Here is a 22,224-nt window from a genome sequence, read left to right as displayed (position 1 = left end):
TGCCTTGCTGATATGTTGCTGCATGTTGAGATTGGTGTCAAGTGTAATGCCTAAGGATTTTGCTGAGTCTACGATGGTGGGTTGGACATTGAGTGCAGTTAGGTGTTTAAGCCAGAATTGTGTGGTAGAGATCTTGGCGGGAGGTAAGATAAGAAGGAACTCTGTTTTCAGAGCATTGAGTTTGAGATGATTATCGGCAAGCCAGGATTGGGTGCTTCTGATCGTTGAGTTCAGGAGCAAAATGTCTTTGGGGGATTGTAATTTGAGATATAGTTGGGTATCATCAGCGTACATGTGAAAGTGTATATTGGACGCTTGTAACAAGGTGGTGAGGGGTTCCATAACTAGGTTGAACAAAGTTGGAGATAGGGAGGAACCTTGTGGGACGCCTAACGAAACAGGTATAGGCGAGGACATCAGGTTGTTACTCTTGAATTTCTGCGACCTGTTGTGTAGAAAGGAAGTGAACCATTTGAGGACTGTCCCAGATAGACCCATTCTCGTGTTTAATAGTTCGAGTAAATTCTCACGGTGTCGAATGCTGAAGAGAGATCAAGAAGGATGAGGAGACAGGTATCGTTTTGATCTAGCATTTGAAGGGCGTCGTCAATTATGTGAGTCATAGCCGTTTCAGTGCTGTGCCCCGCTCGGAAGCCTGATTGATGAGGATTGAGGAGGCCAAACTGGTCAATGTGTTTAGTCAGTTGTAGTTGTGCGCATTTTTCCAACAATTTGGCGAGAGTGGGGATATTGGTAATGGGACGGTAGTTGTTTAAATCAGAGGGGTCGGCTGTAGGTAGTAAAGGCGTGACTTGTCCTACTTTGAGGGAGTCAGGGATGGTTCCTTGTTGAAGTGAGCTGTTGATAATTTTAGTCCAGAGAGGGAGGAGCAATGGGATAAAGTCCTTTACAGCGTTAGCAGGGAGGGGGTCCGTGAGGTGATTGGATGGTTTAACGGTGCTGAGCAGTTTCCCTATTTCTTCTTCGGAGTAGGTGACAAAGGATGACCATGTGGCATTGTTTTTTCGTTCAGTGGGTGCTATGCAATGAGTCTTGGAGTAGAGGCTTGCGTCAATGATGAGATCGCTCTTAATGTTGTCAGTTTTTTGGATAAAGAAAGCGGAGAAGTCTTCACAGGAGGGAGCCTCGTGCATATTGCTGTGTGGCTGGGGTTGTTCCTTGCATTGAGTTCTGATTAGTTCAAACAGTTTTCTCGGCCTGTTCCTTGCTTGGTCGAGCTGGTGGCTGAAGAAATCTGTTTTTGAGCGTTTAATTTTCCTGAAGTAGGCGTTTCTCTTTTTCTTCAGTGTTTTTAGATGCAGTGCAGAGGGAGCTGATCTCCAGGTGCGCTCTGCCATTCGCATGGCTCATCTGTCCTCGTTGAGACTCCCGTCGTACCATGGATTAGAGATTTTGGTAGATACTCTTTTTAGTTGCAAAGGTGCAGCCTCATTAATTATTGAGGTTATTGCGTTGAGATAGTGGTCAGTCAAGGATTGAACGTCCGAAATGCCGGTAGGGGGAGCTAGGAGATTGCAGCTGTTAGGGGGTAGAGAGTTTGGTTTGAGTTTTTTCAGGTCTCTTTTCCAAATTTTGGGCTTGGAGGTTTGAGCCGGGTTAACTTTGACTTTTTCATTGATGTAGAATGTGACAATATGATGATCTGACCAGTCGCAGGGTTGGATCGATTCGAGTTGGATAGAGTCTTCTTTGGAGATGATAAGGTCGAGGATAGAGCCTTTCTCGTGGGTCGGGCTGTTGCATATTTGGGTTAGGTCAAGGGCATTGAGGACATTTTTTAGACTATTTACCACCGCGTCATTGTGATCGTTCCAATGGAGGTTGAAGTCACCGAGCTATATTTGGGTGAGCTGCTGTCCGGAATTGGTTGAGATCATATCCATGATTTGTTGGGAGAAGATAGCGTTGTCCCCGGGTGGGTGGTAAATGCCGTGAAGAGAGCATATCGGTTTGCCCTCACTGATAATATCGAGGCAGATGTATTCACAGGAAGTTGGGGAGGGTAGGGAGGAGGAGGTGACTTTCAGAACAGAGAGGTTGCTCCTGTGTATGCATGCCATTCCACCACCTATTTTGCCGGGCCTGTCAAGTCTAATGATGTGGTAGTTTGGAGGAACCAGGATGTCCATTATAGGTGTAGAGGATTCTGTTAGCCATGTTTCAGTCATGATGATTAGGTCAAGGTCCAGTGATAAGATGAGATCAGCGATGGCGGAGGAGTGTCTAGAGGCCGATCTGCAGTTGAGGAGAGTGCATTTGAGACGGGGTGTGTCGAGGGAGGTAGAGGGTACTAGAGAGAGGGGGACTTTTCTAAGGTTATTAGGTATGGAGCTTCTGTTGTTTAGTGTGGGGGGTCTGAGGGGATTGGAGTGTATCGTAGGAATGGCGAGGTGTGTGGCGGATGTGTGGTGTAGGGGAGTTGAGGAGGGTGTGGGTTTTCGAGGTCCGAAAGAGGGTTGCGTGGGCGATCGGGCGGTTGTTGCGATTGCGATCAGGGATTGAAATCCAGTGGGGGGAGTGTAGAGTGAGAGAATCATCAGGAAGGGTGGGGGACCTGTTGGGGCGGTTGTTTCGATTGCGAATAGGAATTGAAGAACGGTGTGTGGAGTGTTGAGTGTGGGAATCGTCCGGAGGGGTGGGAGACCTGTTGGGAGGGGAGGTGGTAGTAGGTGAAGGGTGTTTGGGGTGTGTGGTGAGTAGTTCTTTGATGATGAGGATGTCTTCTTTGATCTGGGTGAGGGTGGCCATAATCAGGTCCAGCGTGGGATAGGTGCTGGTGGTGGGGGGTGGGTGCGTCAGGGGTGAGTTCATAACCAGGGAGTTGACATGTGCGTCGGGGGGACGGCTGGTGTCCGTGCTCGGCTCCGTGGAGTGGGCCCTGAGGAGAGATGGTTTGGGTGGGGGGTGTCATTGAGGTAGGGAGGGGTGTTGTTGGAGTAGGGAAGAGGTTGGCAGTATAGGTGAGGACCTTGGTGGTAGGCGAAGAGAGCCGGGTGGAGGATGAGTGCATATTAATGGTGGCGGGGGTGCAAGTAGGGTAATGGGGGCTGAGAATGGGGGGAGAAGATGAGGTTCGAGCTGGTCCTGTTGTGGGGAGAAGGTGTTACATTTAAGACGGTGGCGTGTTCTGCGTGATTAGTTAGAGGGTGGTAGTGGGGACTGAGAATGGGGGGGGATAAAGGGTGAGGGGATAAAGGGTGGGATTTGTCGTTGTGAGCGTCGGGCTGTTGCTGGACTATGTTATACTTGTTGTGGGTGGGAGCTGTGATGTCAGGGGTGGGAGGAGTGGGTGTGGTAGGAGTAGTATGAGTGGTATGGGTGGTATGAGTGGTGGTCCGAGGGGAGGAAGGGAGGGTGGGGGTGCCGGTGTATGGTGGGGAGAGATCTGTGTCTGTGATTGCGGAGTGTGTGGTAGCTACAGCCGGAGGGATATTGACTAGGGTGCTGGGGGTAGATGAGAGGTGCGTGTCGTTCTGGCGCTGAACTATGTTAGAGGGGTTGTGTGGTGAAGGGTGGTAGGACTGGCGGTGCTAAGAGTGGCGGTCCGAGCATTGGAGAGGTGCTCTTTGAAGGTGGGGAACAGGTTGTCTAGTAGTTCCAGGTTCCTGTCTCTGGATTGCATTAGTACAATCCCGTTGTTGTAAATAGTAATGGTGGCCCTGCCTGGGAAGAGTTGGGATGGTGTGATGGATAGTGTTAGGCCATATGCTGACTTCCTGGAGGTGGAGACGGTGAGTAAGGTGAGGAACGCTTTTCTCCATTGCGCTCTGCGTGTGGTGTGGAAGATGATATCGGTGTTCAGGGATCCGTTGACCGGTGAGAAGTAGGAGTCGGCAAAGGGTGTTTCCGGGTGGGACCTCAGGCAGTTGTGTTTGAAGCGTTTAGCAGCTTTCTTGGTGAGTACGGGGGGGGTAGTTGATTTTATATGTGTGCTTGCCAGCAGGATCCATGGCGGTCTAGGTAGGTGCGTGACGGTGAACTGTAATGATATATAGGATTACAATACAAATGCAAACACGTTACAAGTCAATAGTGACACTAGTGAGCACCCTAAAAATAGGAGGTAGCAATCGATGCTACACAGTGGAGAAAGTGAAAAGGATGCAGGTTACAAGTGTACCAAATAAAAGTGAATGAGGTTGCAAGAAGGTGCCAAATATAAATAAAGGTATAATACTGACCTAACAGAGTATATGTGGTAGCAATCTGTGCTTTACCGAAGTATATGAGGTAGTAATCGGTGCTTTACAAATGAGAAGTGCCGAGGGGCAGGTTACACAAGTGTATAAACTAACATAAGAAATATACTGCTGCACTAAAAGGCAGCTGTGCCGTGGGGCAGGTTACTATAAGTGTACAAATTATCAGAAAAATATAATACTGCACTAACAGCCACACATTAAATTAGAGGGCTGTTTATAGGGCTATGCAAAGTGCGCGGTAAATGAGCTTAGTCTGCAATGACAAGTTTGCATTATATGAACAGATAGTCAAACTAGTCGAGGTGACTAGTCCATGATGGCCGCCAAAGAGAAGGAATAGGAATAGTCTAAGATGGCCGCCAAATAGGGAATAGTGCCCTTAGTCCTCTGTTAGTTGTTGTTCTTTTGCGAGCAGGGAAGGGCAGTTTCAGTTTCTATTCCAGCTGGCTCAGTATCTTGCATGCTGTGGGGAGTCTTATCTCTATTTTGGTTATCTTAGGTGGAGCTGTTGAGGGGCCTCGTGGGCTCTGGAGGTAAAGGAGGGGATTTATTGAATCAGTTTATGGCCCCAGCCATTTTGAACAAAGGAGGTTTTAGGGAGTGAAGAAAAACGAGTGAGGCAAAGAAAATACCTTTTCCCGCTTTCTGCTCGGAAGGTGCTCTGTAGTCCCAGCCTCAGGGGGCAAAGACGCTGTTTGCCATCGTTTGCAGGTCTGCTCCCGGCTGCGTCAAAACGTGTAAATGATGATCGAATGATCCTCCTTCCCAGGAGAGTCTCCCCGGGGATGTTGACGCCCTCGCTCGCCAGCGCTGTTCCCTGCCGCGCTGACTTGTCTGCTTTGTGGCTCCACGATACCGCTGGGGTTGGGAAAGGGGGGGGGGACGCCAAGCACACCGTGCACACCCTGTCAGCAGGTCGTCAACTTCCTCTGGTGTCGACGGGGGGCTCTCCGCTTAGTCCGAGGTGTTGTCAGAGCGAGTTGTACCTGACGGCGCAGAGGGCGAGTGGATAGGCACACAGCTGAGCGGGCATGGTGGGGAGATCACTCACGATGTGGGTCGGCTACCGGGACGGACCTCGCGATGCCCGCAGGCGAGCAGGGCAACACCGCAGTGCGTTTCCGATGCCCGTCCGGCGACTCTTGATATCAGTCCCTTGGGTGGTGGCCGTCGAGAACATGGTCCAGGTCCACCTCCCTCCGGTCTGTCCGGTGCAGGCGGCGGAATCAGGCGGGTCCGGCTCTTCGGTAGTCCGCTACAGCTCCCCTCGCAGCCACAACGAGCACCCGTCGTCCACAGCGGGTCCCTGGTTCTAGGCAGCAGCGTTCACAGCGCGTTCCAGGTTCCGTGTCATTCTCCGCCAGTGGCCAGGGACAGTCAGGGTCCGAGGTCTTCTCCATCGATGTTCTGCGCAGATCGGGGGATCCCCAAAGTGCCTCGTCCTCCGAGAGACAGGTAAGGAATATCGCGCTCAAATCCTGTTACTTGTTGAATCCTGTTACCCGTTAAATCCAGTTACTCGTTGATGTATCGGGTGCTAACAGGGATAAAATCCCAGAGTGGGATCCCAAGCACACGGAGCTCTTACCAAGAGCTCCTATCCGTCGGCCATCTTGCCCTAGTATGATTACAATATTAGAATTAGAATTAATACAATAAACAAAATGTGCAGAAATAAAAAGTTATGCAGCACTTACTGGGTCTGTTTAAATTTCAAAAATTCTACAGAGGTTGGGAGAGAAAGAAACTAAATGGTAAAATATGCACAGCCCGTGGGTCTTCTTAATGTTTAAAAATCATTATTGATTGTAATTGGTGAAAATGGTGATCAAAATAGTCCAAACACGTGAGCACTCATTGTGGAGTGGAGTTCAGTGACACACAATATGTAAAACAAACAAACCTAGAGTAACAGACACACAATAATATACAGTCTGCGCTATATGATTACATATATGAGAGAGACCATGAATAGGCCTCATGAGTACAGCGAGGAAGAAGGGACGCCTGTAGTCAAACCCTGTATGTTTGTAGAAAACAGAGAATCGACATTGAAGTTAAATGCGGCCTAAAATGCAGAGTTTGCTCGCATATGCAGTGCAAGCATATTCGGTTGCTATAATCACTTACTTCAGCATGGCTACTCCCTCACTGGGAAGCTGACCCGTTCGCCAGTTACTCCAGAGATGATGGTGGGGCGTGGCGGGTCCTTTTTGTATGCTCTAAGCGTCTTCCCGTTGTCGTCCTCGTGGCTGCCAAAAGGTGGAACGCCGACACCTGGGGAGAAAAAAGATACTCACTTCCTGAAGGGAGGGAAACCGGTGGGTGTCCCCTTCCTCTCAAGTCTAGTGCCGGTACAGCGTGTCCGCATTGTAAGCCCGAAGTATGCACGACAAACTGATTGCCATCATAGAAAAGTGAAAAGCGAGTGGAAACATTAAATAAACTAAGAATCAGGAAACTCAATGGCCCGATATGAATTACTGGAAAAGTACCTCATTAAAACTTAATGGTAATAAACCATTGAAAAGACATATAATGATGTCAGAACTAAGAGGTGTTGTGTAATGTAAAAACCGACCCGAATTTTTTTTTCGGGAGTGACTCCTCATAGTGGAAGCAGCCAAATTTGTCAATAAACACATCTCATTAAAGTTTCAGGGAGAGAAAAAGGAAAAGAACACCTCATCAATAAGAGGGAAGGCATAGAAGATGAAATAAAAGAAAGGGACGTGAGGCATTATAAACTGAATACCTCGGTTGTACTTTAATCCTTTGAGGGATGCAAGGCTTAGTGAGCTGAGTACCTTTGTTTATTTCCATCCTGTGAGGGATGGTGTTTATTGGGAAAAACACAGGTCATATTCTTCACGGAAGGTTCAGATGACCAGGACCCTTACAAAAGACAGAGTGAATAGGTTAGAGAGGAACTCACTACAGCAAGGATGATGCCTAATCTTTCAGTATCGGTGGCCACTCCCAAAACAGAAACCGGTTACTGTGGATATTCTCTTCTGATTTCATCGGATAAGTCTGCCTCCTTTTGCCTCTACCCTCCCCTAGTGTTTTTTCAGAATAATTATTTTTATTAAATAGTTGAGTATCTACATTCCTGGTTAGAGAAAGTGGCATAATGTAAGATTGATTACACAGATACAGTTGTTAACAATAAATCAGACTAGGATACATAATAAGTTACAACAATCGTGGCGAAGAAGGTTCTTCATATGAGGAAATAGTTGGTGGGACACATATATTGCCCCGATAAGCATTCCATTTACGCCATATAGAGGACCATTTTTTAGGGCACCCACGTGCTACATATACAGTTTTTCCTCTGGCCATACACCAGTCAAAATCTGCCTTCCAGGTCTCGATTTTAGGCGATACCCCAGCTCCCCACAATTGAGCGTAATTTCTTTTTGCCACCATTAGGCCCAAAGTGACCCATGTTTGGTCTTTTCTATTAGTCAGTAGGTTCCCGGACACTTAAAAGGCACCTTTTGGCTTCAGGTCTTCCCTTAGTGGTTTTGATATTTAAATGTGTTACCCACAGATTGTTCTAATAGGCACTTCAATCCACAGAGCACAAACAGCGATTTAAAAAAAACAAAAAAACTTGCACAGCTGTGGTTTGTACTTGATTTTTGTTTGTCAAGCAAACTACATTTGTTATGCCACTTATATGTGGCATGAGTCATGCTCTGTTCCAACTTAATAAATAGGTAATTATTTTTTCTGTAATGTTTATTCAAGATGCTGCTCTTCTTGTGGAGATTTGGCTTTACCTCTCCTCCCTCTCGCAGGCTAATTTGACTCTCTTCCTTTTCTTTTTACCTTTCCTTTTCGTTTTAATCTTAATGCAGATGTCCTCCACTCTCCCCCCACCATATAGTATTGTCATAGTCATAACTTGTGACCTTGGATCGCTTGTAATGTATTGATAAGATGGGACCTGGCATTAAAATGCTTGAGTTTTCACGTTCAAAGGAGTTGCATTGAATCTGGAACAAGGGAAAGCAAGTACATTTTTGGGACATTAATATTGTACGTTTCAAGAGACCACATCTATTCTTCAACTGCCGTAGGAAAGTCCGCGTCGTCCTGGTCTGGTGAGCAACCTGCTCCAGGAGATCATGACACCCAAAATGTGCATGCAGCCAATTCTTCCCAGAGTATATACTTTATACTTTGAAACTTGCACAATATTTATAAATTAGATCTTTGCTTTAAACTGAAAACTGCAGCATCTGTATATGGAGACAAATAAGATAACTAGGACACACTGAGATTAACGTATACTGTGCACCAGACCTACCTTTTTTTAAACTAACAAAACAGATGCATTTTGAGACCTCATTAATTTTGAGTTGGTCTGGACTAATATTGAATAGCTTCCACCTCTTGAGGAACCACCATCCCATCTCCAGATCACTCCAGATAGCTCTGCAGAACTCCAGTCTGAAAAAAAGTTCAGTTGGAAACTCACTGGAGTGGAGAAACAAATAGCTTTCATCATAGACCTTAGTGCTCTGTTTTCTTTACCCGTACCACATCTTCTTGGTACAGTGCCCAGGTCCCGCCTGCCTGCTTTCTGTTACTATGTCTCTTCTGCCAGCAATGCTGTACGAAAGACTGAACTCAGTCTAGTTATCCCAGAGGGCCTCAAATCTTTTCCCTGTTTGCGTGTCCATCTGAGACTTGTTCACCTCCTCCACATCTCTAATCTCTGGAGCCTCATGTCCCACAGGCAATTTAGTTGAGAGTTGCAACATAAATTTCCCAGTCCATCATAAAGTACCTTCGGCACTATTTATACAGTTTAGTTACTGATCAGGTTTTAAAAAAAAAAACTATTTGTGAAAATGGGAACACAATTAGTTGTATTTTCTCCTACTTAATTTTAAGTAATCACCTAAGACCCTGAAAAAACTTCTGAGGTTTTCAACGCTTTCTGGAACCTGACTGGGTTCCCCTTCTGGCGAGGGAGAGCAAGTAGATGTGCAGTAGTCTGTGATATCTGCCCCACCTACGACAACAGTGGGGCGTGGGACACAATGATCATCCCCATTAAAGAAAGGCATTCCAGGGACTCTTCATTACCAAAAAAAACTCTGGTTTGTCTCTTGGAATACAATATTGATGGGGTCATTCTATATTATAACCATGTCCCTTCTTTTTTGTAGATAAGATTCTTAGAGTTCCTCCAGATGAGCGAATGTCAATACGATCTTGTGTGGTCCATGCTACAATAGGCAGCGTCAAAGCCATGCAGCTTTGCTGTCTCCCCCGTCTGATGATATAGTCAGGTGCACTGTTGTCATGGCGATACCTTTTAGTAAGGGATCAACATAATGATGAGCTTTTCTTTATCTGTGACAGCTCAGTCAGCATCTTAGCTAAGCTGCAACGTGCACGTGCAAAGAACAAGTGTTCTAAAACTGGATCAAAGGCATGAGTCACATCTTAATGAATTCCAGGTGCTCTGCTTCGTCATGCGACAGCTTCTGCAAGAGACATGGCCATGGTGACTTAGTGCTGTAGTCGGGGAATTGATGTGTCCGATTCGAAATGTACCCTCCTCATAGTTATGCCTTAATCCAATGCAAAATCATTCAACTGTGGAAGTTTAAAGTTGCCAATCATTTATCATACAGAGGTCCGCCTTGGCCATCCATTGGCTTTCTTGGTGTGCTGGTCCTTCAGAGGCACCTTGGAGTTCATGTCGTAGAGCATTGTTGGATTTCCTTTAACCTATTTCTGGATGAGGGGCTTACAAGAGTGCTCCTTTGATAAAGTGGACTTTGTCTTAAGGAAAGGAGGGGGGTGTGGCTAGCTGTTGCCTCAACTAATAGTTACCCAAGGGCACTTTATTTAGAATTATCTCTCAGGGAATTAATTTGGTGGAAACAAGGTTTTTGGGGATTGTGGCAATTGTTTTGGAAGAGAGTTGACACAAACCACAGAATATTTTATGATCTTTACTTGGAATAACATGAACAAGACTGGGTTGCCCTTGTTTATCAACTCCCGGGTTCCATTGAAGCAAAGGAGAAACCGACTATTAATCTGCACAGACGCTTCCATCATTTGACAAGTTTCAGGTTTATTTATTATTACTCGGGTAATTAAAACCATTGCAAACAATTAAAATAAACATAAATAGCAGTACAGTACCAAATCCACCATTGTCGCAATTTGACACATATGTAGTGCTTGTGCTACCAGGTCATCATTCTTATAAAGTATACCCTGCACAGATGGACCTTGATACATTATGGTGCACTTTTGTTAATTGATTTCTTGACATCAGTAGTTACACCCTATTAGAACACATCCATGGCCGGAGAGCAGTCTGTGTCAAGCTGCTATTAATTGACACCAGCTCCTTGCCAAGCTTGAGGTTTAGAATGAATGTGCAAAAGAAGTGCAGGGAGACTTTGGTGTATATTGTGCAAAGGCAGCTGCCAGAATCCAGGTGTAGTGCATGCAAAGGATGATCCCCATGCTTTCATACTTCCTATAGAGATGTAGTCTTACCCCTTAGTGTCAAAGTTCAAGGAGGTAAGCAAACCTCAAGGCTGATCTGACCGAGTGACAAGATTTTCACACTTCAGACATGGACAAAGCGTTTTTAGAATTGACCTGTCAGTCACAACTGGACAGATTTCCTTCAGCGGGTATTTATATCATTTGAGAAGTCCAAGCCACCGGTACGTGCTGAAAATCTTTCATGGCTGACTGTAATGAGGCGTTAAAGTCTTTATCAAAATTTGTGATTAACGTACATTCAGTGACTTTGTGTAATCGGAGGAGGGTTTGAGAATTTGCAATCTATTTTCTTAACTGACATCCTTTTTATGGGCTGTCAGTGAGGACCCTTGTACTAGATGATGCAGTCCACATTTGATCAGTGCCTCTTGATATTTCTGCAAATAAGTCCAAAATGTTGGGTACCGTCCGGCTTTAGGTAGCTCTCCTAGAATGCCTTTCTGAGGAAATGTCTGCATACCTTCCTAGGACCGTTCATTTTAAATGTAAAGTTCAGATGTATGGCATTTATTTTGCTTGTGAGTCTTAAACCTGCCAGATTGTGTAGGACTGATCTGGTAGCCAAATGCCCTTCACCTCACAACACAGTAGTTCCAATATCCAGAATTTAAGTGGATGGGCATAAACCTGGTTCATAAGGACAGTAGTAGCAATAATGATTTAAGTATGCAAGTATTTGTTTTCCTCCATAAAATCATTCATTGAATAGCCCTGAATATACGCCAGCCCATTCCCTCCAAGATTCATTGTTAAACACGCAGAGGCATTCCCTATCCTTCAAAGATGCTTCACTGAGCATTGATGCTGGATCAATAGGAATGCACTTCCTCCCGTTATCTTTTCTAGATCACCCTAGGGGATGGAAGAAGTATGAGTCAAGTAGATGCTGACCTATGCCTATATCTATTTAAAGAGCCATCTGGTACCTTCAGAAATCTAGAGCCCGGACCTTTTCTCCAAAAATTGGATCCTCGACCATTGAAAGGCCCCCGGTTATAGTTGACTGGGTCCAAGCCGCTCATATGGCTTTTCAGCTCCATTCAATGGTGAACATGCAGTAGCGCTCCTTGTTAAATGTTTGGAATTTCGAAGTACTTCACTTATAAGGAATGTTGGATACAAGACCTTGCATGGCCATATTAGTGCATTGAGAATAGGACGTGGACCCCAGAAGCAGGTTGCAAGGAATGACCTACTAACAGCCTAAGAAAGCACTTAGCATTCAGATTTCCTAACCTCCAAATCAGTGAACCTTACCTTATATGGTAGCTGTTCTGAGAACTTAGGATGCATCAGATGCAGTTCCATTAAAGGTAGTATGCATGCAGTTTCCAGGACTTAGATAAAAGCAACAGGAGTTGGGGAAGAAATCGGGGAGGGGTGGGAGATAGATGGGAGAAGGGGCAGGTGCCCATAAGTTTGGAATGACGTGTATTTTGATTCCAGAGTAACAGCAGTTAGTAAGATCACGGTGTGCCTTTGGTTTTAGCCATGCTGTAAAGCATCCCCAATGCTATGCAGTATGACTAAAGAAGAAAAAAATAATCTATGTTGCGGCCAGCAGTGTAATTTTGTGGGTGCGCACACAACACGTGCAACATGTCTACAAAATGCTGAGATTTTTTTCTTTTTATTTACTGATCCGATATAACTTAAGAAAAGGAAAAAAAAAATCTAGTTTTTTTGGGGGGGGAGGACTTGTGGAGGATGAGGGTAGAAGCATCACTGAGGAAGTAGGAAGGAGGAAGCTAGAGTTCAAGGAGAGCAACGTAGGGGTTGCGGGCGAAGAGAAGCGCATAGGCGAGAAAGCAACCCTGAGGGGGACACTCAAACCACCTACTACTACTATGATCTCCCAATAAACACTTTGTAGACTCTTCCCTCTTCTATCCCTACGTTCTCCTTTTCAAACAAACTGACTCACATGTCCACGGGTCAAATTAATTCATATTCCCCTATACTAATTTACCACTAATTCTTTTTGGGTTCCGGAGTAGCGTGCTACTCACTGAAAAGCACTTCAACACCTCGTCATGGGTAGAAAGCGCAAAATAATTAGAACTGAGGAGGAAGGTGAGGAAGCAGTGCATGGGCAACAGAGCTACACAGAGCCGTGACAAGAGAAGTGCACGAGGAAGACAGCTGAAAAACACATGCACTCTCATGGAGTGTTTAAACAAATATAAAGTAGGTCTTGAAAATTAAGCAGTAGATAGACTCAAGTAATTGGGTCATGCTCCGGAGGCGGGACAAACACAAAAAGAAGGAGGAAATCCTACACAAACTAATGAATAAAAAGCAAGCAAATGAGTATTGAAGCCAATAAATGGTAAGATATGGGTGGACTCTAAGCTTACTATAACCTGACAATAGGTCTTTTCACCAACAGAGCACAACAGAGAGCGTCCACTGTCTAGTAGGTGAGACCTAATAAAATAAAATAAAAAAATCACCGAAGCGAAGTCTGCAGGAAGAGAATGAGGAGTTGTGGAGAGCATTAACAATACTTCAGGGCCAAGTAATAAAAAGATGTAAAAAGTGAAAAGAGCTTTGCAGACTAAAGCATTGCCAGGGAAACTGCGGTCACTGAAAGGAAATGCCCCCTGCCCCAGTGCAAAAATCTGCACAAAAACGTTACTGGTTTGGAGAAATATACATGACGTGACGTCCCAGTACAGAAGACACCCAGAAACTCACCATTTTGATCACTGTTAGGAAATAGCTCTCGTTCTTTTAAATAACGTCTGTCTTCTCCAGCGGCATCATCTGCTAGCTATTTCAGTTTAAGCTCAATACCACAGTCTTATCGACGTGGGTCTTGTTCTTACTACCGAATCTCTAGGTGTGGTGTTTACACCAGTAATTTTACAAAGGTAGAGCTAAAACTGTATTGGTCAATAATTATTTGACACCTATTCGTGTTGGGCATTGTATGTTTTGTTTACCATCTTCGGAGTCACTTTTTTTCACTGTTTGAACATTAGTAATGTTGTGTACGTTTTCTTTTCCGCCAATATTTGTACAGCTCAATTTTGCCCATGGATTCGTCCTTCCCGGCTGGTACCTGGTAATCTAGCATTATCTAGAGATTACATAGTGAACACATTTTTAGGCCCAGGGTATAGTGCTGCGAAGCTGAGCTGTAGCAGTTCCAAAAGTGCTAGGTTTGATTTTTCGGAGGTTTTCCATGTTAAAAGAAGTACACAAGGTTTGTGACCTCATTCTTCAAATACTGTTTGGTATTTTGCTGGAGCACATTATTTTCACTTTCCTCTCCAGTGTGTGGTCGCATCTGCCGCAGGAAGTTGATGCAACCCTTGCTTCCTGAATGCTGCAATCCATTGCGGTTGTGGAACAGAAGCAGCAGGTTGTGAGGTCTTTGCAGCCTTCTGTGTTGTTTGAGGACACCCTTTGGCATCAGAGCATTCAGTCACAGACAGGCAGAGGATGGCCACAGCCCTTTAATGTGGTCTTTCCAGTCCTTGAGCACTGCTATTCGATCTCATTAAGCACTGTCTAATGCAATCAAGCCGAAGCAGGCTCCTTCAAGGATGAGTTTCCACCCTCCTGTGTGTACGCTTCCCTCCCTAGACAAGCTGACAGCCCATCACCCTTCTGTAGTGGTTTGTTTCTCCTCTGTTCACTGACCAGGCCCTGTTTCCATAACACCTGTCATTGTTTGTCATGCTTTCTTTCAGAGATGGTAATCTTAGCCCATGTCCTCAGTTTCAACTCCAGTGTATCACTTGAAATGCACTGTAGGTGTTGCCTGTCTGCTGGCGCCTGAAAAGGCAAATGTATTTAGTTTTTTTTCATAGTATTAGTGTCTTAAATATGCAATTACCCAAAGGTGTCCTGGAGCTAGAAAAATAGCTCGATATAATAAGATCCTTCCAATTTATTTGAACATGTTTTTAAATTCTTGCTGAAACTATGAATGTTCAGCTCAGTCCGTAACGCAATAGGGAGATTATTTTAAGCCTGGAAAAAACCCAACATCATAATCAGGATTTTATCACCGTCTTCTTGGTGAATGTTTGAACTGAAATTCTGGCAGACATTTCTGTTCTGGTCAGTGCTGCGACTGTTCATTCTGTTTCAGAAGCAGAGTTTACTTGAACCTTGAACCCTATTGGGGTCATTAAGAAGATTACCATGTGCTGATTAGAGCATGTCCTGACTAGACCCAACATCCTCACCCTTTAATCTGTGATGGTGGCAAGGAGTTGACTAGAGAAGACTGTTTTCTAGAGAAGTTTAGTGTTTTTTTGTCATACATTTGCATAGCTGTCAATTAATATAGATGTGCCTGATGTAAAGGTATCTTGAGGTGTTGTCTTTTAGTGTGTTCTGCTGAAATGTATTTGTAAATCTGTAATCCCTACCAGCCCTCCTCCCCGCCCCACTCCACTACCTCCTTCCCACGACCACCACCACCGGAATGAAGTGTGTCTGTTTGGGGTCAATAGATTGGCCACTGCCTAGAGTTGAGTGACTAACAGCCTGATTCATCAAGCCGAATTGCGCTCGCAAAGTGCCAGATTCTGAGAATCTGGCCCTTTGCGAGCGCAATTTTTGCATTTGGGATTCATCATCCCAAATGCAAAAATCGGTAATTGCTAATTCGCTAAATTGCGAGGAATTACATTTAAGGAATCTCTATTTGAGATTCCTTAAATGCAATTCATCAACCATTTTTAAATTGCTAATTCGCAATTTCGGGCCGCTATTTACCGAGAGGTCAGACCTCTCGGTAAATAGCAAAAACTTAGAAAAATGCTTTTAAAAGCATTTTTCTAAGTTGCATGTTGCACACACACATGTCCTTTGGACATGTGTGTGCGCAACACCTGTTTCAATTTGCATTTAAGGGGTGCTACAGGGTGTCCTTTGGACACCCCTGGCACCCTTTAAATCGCTATCTTATTTGCGAGTAGCAAATTGCTAATCGCAAATAAGGAATACTCCCCATTCATTCCTATGGGCCTTTTGGCCCATAGGAATGAATGGGGAGTTATTCCTTATTTGCGATTAGCAATTTGCTACTCGCAAATAAGGAATGTGTAGGAATCGCTATTTATTTAGCAATTCCTACATGAATACCGTTTTGCGAGTCCTTAATTGCGATTCGCTATGAATCGCTATTAGGGGCTCGTAAAACGGCCCGTTGATGAATAAGGCTGTATGTGACTTCTGCATGGGCTCTGCCAGACTAGATCTTGTTGGTGGCTGGGGGATTGCAGCGATGTGGCCAGCCGCCTGTTAGCACATAGTACATCATTTATCCCCAGATGCATCAACAAACCAATTTTCGATTCCTTAATAGCGAAAAATACCGATTCGCTATTAAGGAATTGCAAAATGGAATGCATCAAGAAATCACATAAAAAATTGCGATTTCTTAGAATTCCTTAATTGCGACTCGCAAATTGCGAGTTGCAATTAAGGAATATCTCCCCATTCATTCCTATGGGCCTGGAGGCTCATAGGAATGAATGGGAAGACATTCTCAATTTGCGATTCGCAATTAGCAATTCGCAAATTGAGATTGCGATTTCAAGGGTGCAGGGGTGTCGAAAGGACACCCTATTGCACCCCTGAAATTGATATGTGCACATATGTTGCGCACACACTTGCCCTTAGGGCATGTGTGTGCGCAACATGGAACTTTGAAACCAGCACAAAAGAGCATTTTTCTAAGTTTTTGCAAATTACCACGAAGTTGTACTTCATGGTAATTTGCGTGCCCTATTAGCGAATTCGCTATTTTAGAAACTTTCATGCATTGCATTTAAGGAATCTCAAATTGAGATTCCTTCAATGCAAATAATCGCAATTTAGCGATTTCTAAAATTGCGATTTTTGCATTTGGGATGATGCATCCCAAATGCTAAAATACCGCTCGCAAAGGGCCAGATCTCAGAATCTGGCCCTTTGCGAGCGGATTTTGGTTTGATGAATCTGGCCCTTAGTCTTTACTCCATCTTGCATCTGCTACTAGACGTGCATCACTCTAGTAAGGTCCGATTGTAACAGAAATTTTCTCTAGCCTAGTATCAAGTCCATGAAGGTGATTTTGACCCGTGTATTTTACCATGTGGTTCCTCAAAATCAAAATTGGGTCTCCTGGCATCAAATCCCTTCTGAAATGTTCTACTTTACGAATCCTAATACTACTTACCAACCTATCTTTTAACTCTCAACTTATCAGTGGATGCTGCTGAACTAGCTTGCTTCAAGTATTAGGTTTACTCATTCAAAACCTAACGTGCATTTGTAAAGCTCACGTTCACTCAAGGGTATCTTCGTGCTGAATAACTGATGTTTATAGTTACCCAACTCAATGGTACTCATTTTATCAACCTTAGAAGGATGAAAGGCTGAGTGGATCTGCCAGGATTTTAACCTGTGACCCTGAGGTCGAACATGAGCCCCTACAGTAGATGCATTAGTCCACCAAGCCACCAGACCCGGCATGGTCATTAATGCATTGACCTTGTCTTTCATGTCAGGCTTTTCATTTAAAGGGGCGTGTGAACTCCCCACACGTTCCTGCTCACTTTAGTATTGTTCAATTTTCTGGGTTTGCAGTTGATATTTTTCTCTCTGGCACTAGAAGAAATACTTCTATTTGTGACATTTTATATAGAAAAATGAATCCTCTCTCCCACCATGCGGTGGTTGAAGCCCACCTTGATTGTCAAGAGTCTAGGAGTGGGAAGCCCAATGAAGAAGCATGCTGCAGTCGGGCTTTCCCCAGTGTCCACTTTGGCCCCACCCCCCAAATTTGACACTCGTTAGATCAGCCTTATTCTTATTTTAATGTGTGTTATGGCTTTGGAGATGCATTAAGTTTTGCTGTTGATAAAATGATACCTATTTACTTCTGGCTGTCTGGTGGTGTCTCTCCAGTTTGTCCAGGAGGATGGGATCCGAATCCACACATGCAAAGCACAAGGGATTAGCAGCACAACTCAAAAGGGCGGTGTTGCCAAAAGCATCCTTTGAGTTTTGCTGCTAATAAAAACATCCCTGTTTATCTCAAAAGGCCTGGTGGTGTAATTTTACCTTGTAGCGAATGTTCATTTAAATGTCTTTCTAGCATGATTGAATCCACGCAAAGTTGGCTTTGTTGCATAATCTAGATATCTTTCTTTTCGTTTTTTCATATCCATCACTGGCTGGTCCACTTTATTTCCATCTCTCTAGGGAGGAGTGGCGTGTTCAGTCCAGCGGGTGCTAATATTCGAATACTACAACAAAGCCTGCTGTGGGCTGCAATCAGGCGTTAGTCTGTTGTTGCTGGGTGATATCACCGGATTGCAGGGGTCTAGAGTAACACGACTTTCATTCAGATGTTTACACTTCTTGTCCACCGTATAGTGCCCATTTTTTGCTTTCGCTGATTGTTCTTTTTTGCATAGGTATGAGTCCCGCCAAAGAGTGGATTGACTTCAATGCTTCATCTTGGGTTGCATTTGAAACTGCCTAGGGAATAGATTTGTCCAGCACCTACAGTATCTTGGGGGTCAACTTTGTTCTTAGAAACTGTTTTATTTAAAACCCCACAAGTTTGTAGCAGTGGAACATAGGGCATTGTAAGTTCACCCCATAACAAAGCATGGAATTGGTACTCTGTTCATGTGCAGTAGGTTATACAACAGCGCCTTTCCCTCTGTAACATCGACAGCTTGTTAGGGGGGCAGTAAACGATTCTATTCTGCAATGAACAGAACCCCCCTTCTTTCTGAGGCCCACTGGAGGGCTTGACACTGTGGAAAATATTGGGGGTGTTTCAATATTGGCACTGACACGGACCCCACTGGAGGGGAGACATTAAGACTACAGCACCCAGCATGCTGCTTACTGGAAGGTGGATGCAATACATGGGAGAAAGGCTGGAATCTGATCCATGTTTTTGCTGCTCCCCCCGCCCTATGAATAAGATGCATGCGCATCGAAATGCGTCAGGGATTGTTAATTGTTTGGGAAGTTGAACCGGTTTCTGAAATAAAGTTCTGTCGAGCTGTCCTCGTGTGGAGTGGCGCTTTTGAGCTCAGAGGCAACTTTGGGAAATATATATATATATACATACATACATACACATATACATATATCATAGCGTTCTCCTTCCCTTGAAGTAGAAGAGGCGGCACAGCGGGGATATGTGAAAACCATTTTATTCAATCTGGCATGACGCATTTCGGATCGCTTCCTTCTTCAGATGCCTTTGTGTTGAAATAGTTCCACCGGTGCGAACAGTTTCTGACTCAATCACTGAACTAGTGTTGAGGGTGTCTGCAAAACATGGCACAGATTCAACGAAGCTCATATATATATATATATACACACACACACACACATGCTGCTATGCAAACAGCGGGACAGACCAGATATAGAAGACTAAAGGCTTTAGTCCTACTTTTATATCTGGCCTCTCCCCGTTTTTGCCTCTAAATCTGGTCAGCCTATCGCTCGCCACCTCCCACTGCTGCTGGTGTGCTGTGCCCTTGGTGGGCAGCTGCATACTCCCGATGGCACAGGATTATGGCAACGGGCACACAGGGCTGCGCTGGAGTTTCGGCATGGCATGTCCGCTCAAGCCTCGCCCCTTCTTTTTCTGTTATTGGTGTTAAACTAGCATCAGTTTTGCGTGTGCTCTTGTCCGAGTAGGCTCGGTGTGGAGTATGTTTCTTATAGTGCAAAAAATAGCGTTCATGCTGCGCAAACTACTTTTAAGAAATGTTACCAATTTTTTTTATATACTGCTTCCCACATATTCTAAATGAACCCAAAAGTAGTACGTCTTTCAATGATAAAATACACCAAATGCTAGTATGACATTTGGAATTTTTTCGTAATCTATTTAGGTTAACTTCCTCTTTTAGATCTGGCTATACATACAGTGGTCTTTGCCTTGTCTCCTCTCAGAGGACTATTTCACTCTCACCGCGTGCTATCAACTTAATGGTGTATCCTTACTCCTTCTAGTAAATTAATGCGCAAGGGATTATTCTAACTCTGAAAAATAAACTCAACCCTCCTGAACGTATTCTAAAATGAAAGCAATAGTTTTGTCAGTTCCTACCAGCACTGGCAAAGCCGGTGTGGCAGGCTTTAATGTGATAAACATCTCTGCATACAGTACATGCAAACACCATTTGTGAATGCCCGTGTTTACATTTGTTGGTACATGAAAGCCAGACCTATTGTCTTTCTCTGTGCTTGTTTTCATCCTGCTAAAGAGGCTGTAGACCTGAGCCAAGCATAGTCTTAGCTTGTGCTTTTGCCCGCCTCCCTCGGCACAGGATTGGTGGGCATTGCAGAGGATTAGGACAAAAGCTAACCGGACTGGATAATTTAACAATTTTCTCTGGAATCTGTACCCCAGACTTCTCTGCCCCCAGCTTTTCAGTGGTTCAGACTGTGACTTTTATAGGCTGCACTGGTTTTATTTCCTTTCTTCTTGCCGCGTTTATCATTGTTTTTCATTGTCTGTGGTAGTTTCCAGATGATATTTGCGAGGGTTTCCTGGTGTGTTCCCGCAGTGCACAGCTCGGCTCCGTGCAGCGTGTGCCCGGCAGCTGAGGGCTGTTTTTATCTCATGCACATCGGACAAGGCGTTCGTTGGTTTCGCAAGCTCGACCCATTTCCTCAGGGCTTCCTTCTGCTTTTCTGTTGCAGGCCTCTTCCCCGAACACTTGATTGACGTCCTCAGCCGGGAGCTGGCCCTGGAGTGCGATTACAAAAGAGAAGCGGCCTGCGCCAAGAAGTTCAAGTAGGTCAAAGTGGATTTACTGCTCCGACTTCCTTTCTCGGCAGGGATTTGTGGTGCGAGTCCAGAGTGAAACTTCTAATCGGGCTCTGACAGGGCCTTTAGGGGTGACCCGCTTCAGTGCTTGGAGGTGGGCCAAAGAAACAAACAGTCAAGTGTTTCCACTGTGCTGGCTTCAGTGAGAGAGCTGTGTGCTGATTGGTGCAGAAACGATAGTACTGACTGCAGAGCTGTGTGCTGATTGGTGCAGAGCCTATAGTACTGACTCCAGAGCTGTGTGCTGATTGGTGCAGAGCCGATAGTACTGACTGCAGAGCTGTGTGCTAATTGGTGCAGAGCCGATAGTACTGACTCCAGAGCTGTGTGCTGATTGGTGCAGAGCCGATAGTACTGACTCCAGAGCTGTGTGCTGATTGGTGCAGAGCCGATAGTACTGACTGCAGAGCTGTGTGCTAATTGGTGCAGAGCCGATAGTACTGACTCCAGAGCTGTGTGCTGATTGGTGCAGAGCCGATAGTACTGACTGCAGAGCTGTGTGCTGATTGGTGCAGAGCCGATAGTACTGACTGCAGAGCTGTGTGCTAATTGGTGCAGAGCCGATAGTACTGACTCCAGAGCTGTGTGCTGATTGGTGCAGAGCCGATAGTACTGACTGCAGAGCTGTGTGCTGATTGGTGCAGAGCCGATAGTACTGACTGCAGAGCTGTGTGCTAATTGGTGCAGAGCCGATAGTACTGACTGCAGAGCTGTGTGCTAATTGGTGCAGAGCCGATAGTACTGACTGCAGAGCTGTGTGCTGATTGGTGCAGAGCCGATAGTACTGACTCCAGAGCTGTGTGCTGATTGGTGCAGAGCCGATAGTACTGACTGCAGAGCTGTGTGCTGATTGGTGCAGAGCCGGTAGTACTGACTGCAGAGCTGTGTGCTAATTGGTGCAGAGCCGATAGTACTGACTCCAGAGCTGTGTGCTGTGTGGTGCAGAAGCGATAGTACTGACTCCAGAGCTGTGTGCTGATTGGTGCAGAGCCGATAGTACTGACTCCAGAGCTGTGTGCTAATTGGTGCAGAGCCGATAGTACTGACTCCAGAGCTGTGTGCTGTGTGGTGCAGAAGCGATAGTACTAACCGCAGAGCTGTGTGCTGTGTGGTGCAGAAGCGATAGTACTAACCGCAGAGCTGTGCTACATGAGCATTTAGGACTGATAGCGCTGCGTGGGATACTTATCCATGCAGAACTAATGATACTGAATGTGCGGCTGTGATACTTTGCTATGCAGAACTAATGGTATTGACTGCACTTCGTGAGCTCGATCCAAGTTTTATCTAGAAAAAAAGTAATTTCTAAGAACTCCCTCAGGCCAGCCCCACCCTGAGTTCGAGTTCGCCTTGGTAGCACCACCTCACTAGGGTGGGACGAGGTGGCAGATGAAGCATGTCCCATTACGTGAGTGAGCCCACCTCGTCCAATTCTCGGAATTGCCTAGTTTTACCTGGAGGGAGTGTAGCAATAGGTGATGAGACAGACATTAGCTATAGGTGTGCCAAGAAAATGGATCCACGTACCAGTAGAGGTGCCACGCAACGTTTTGTTTTGATGGTTTCTCTGAGGTAGGCGTGAACCCGTAAGTGCCTTTTTCTCTCTCTCTCTGCATGTTATATGGGGATTGTGTTACT

At 45.1% G+C, this 22,224-nt stretch overlaps 1 protein-coding gene across 2 annotated transcripts in view; it reads left to right on the top strand.

Moving 5' to 3' along the window:
• Positions 1–22,224, top strand: part of COQ8A (coenzyme Q8A) — a 366,784-nt gene that overhangs the window by 250,843 nt on the left and 93,717 nt on the right. For both annotated transcript variants that reach the window (XM_078649870.1, XM_078649871.1), the window contains exon 10: positions 20,460–20,553. In XM_078649870.1, coding sequence (XP_078505996.1) covers positions 20,460–20,553 — 94 coding nt within the window. The remainder of the gene's footprint in view (positions 1–20,459; positions 20,554–22,224) is intronic.

This window comes from Lissotriton helveticus, chromosome 6, assembly GCF_964261635.1.
Source record: "Lissotriton helveticus chromosome 6, aLisHel1.1, whole genome shotgun sequence".
NCBI lineage: Eukaryota > Metazoa > Chordata > Amphibia > Caudata > Salamandridae > Lissotriton > Lissotriton helveticus.
Note: the sequence above shows the minus strand (reverse complement) of the source record. Positions and strands in the feature narration are given on the sequence as shown.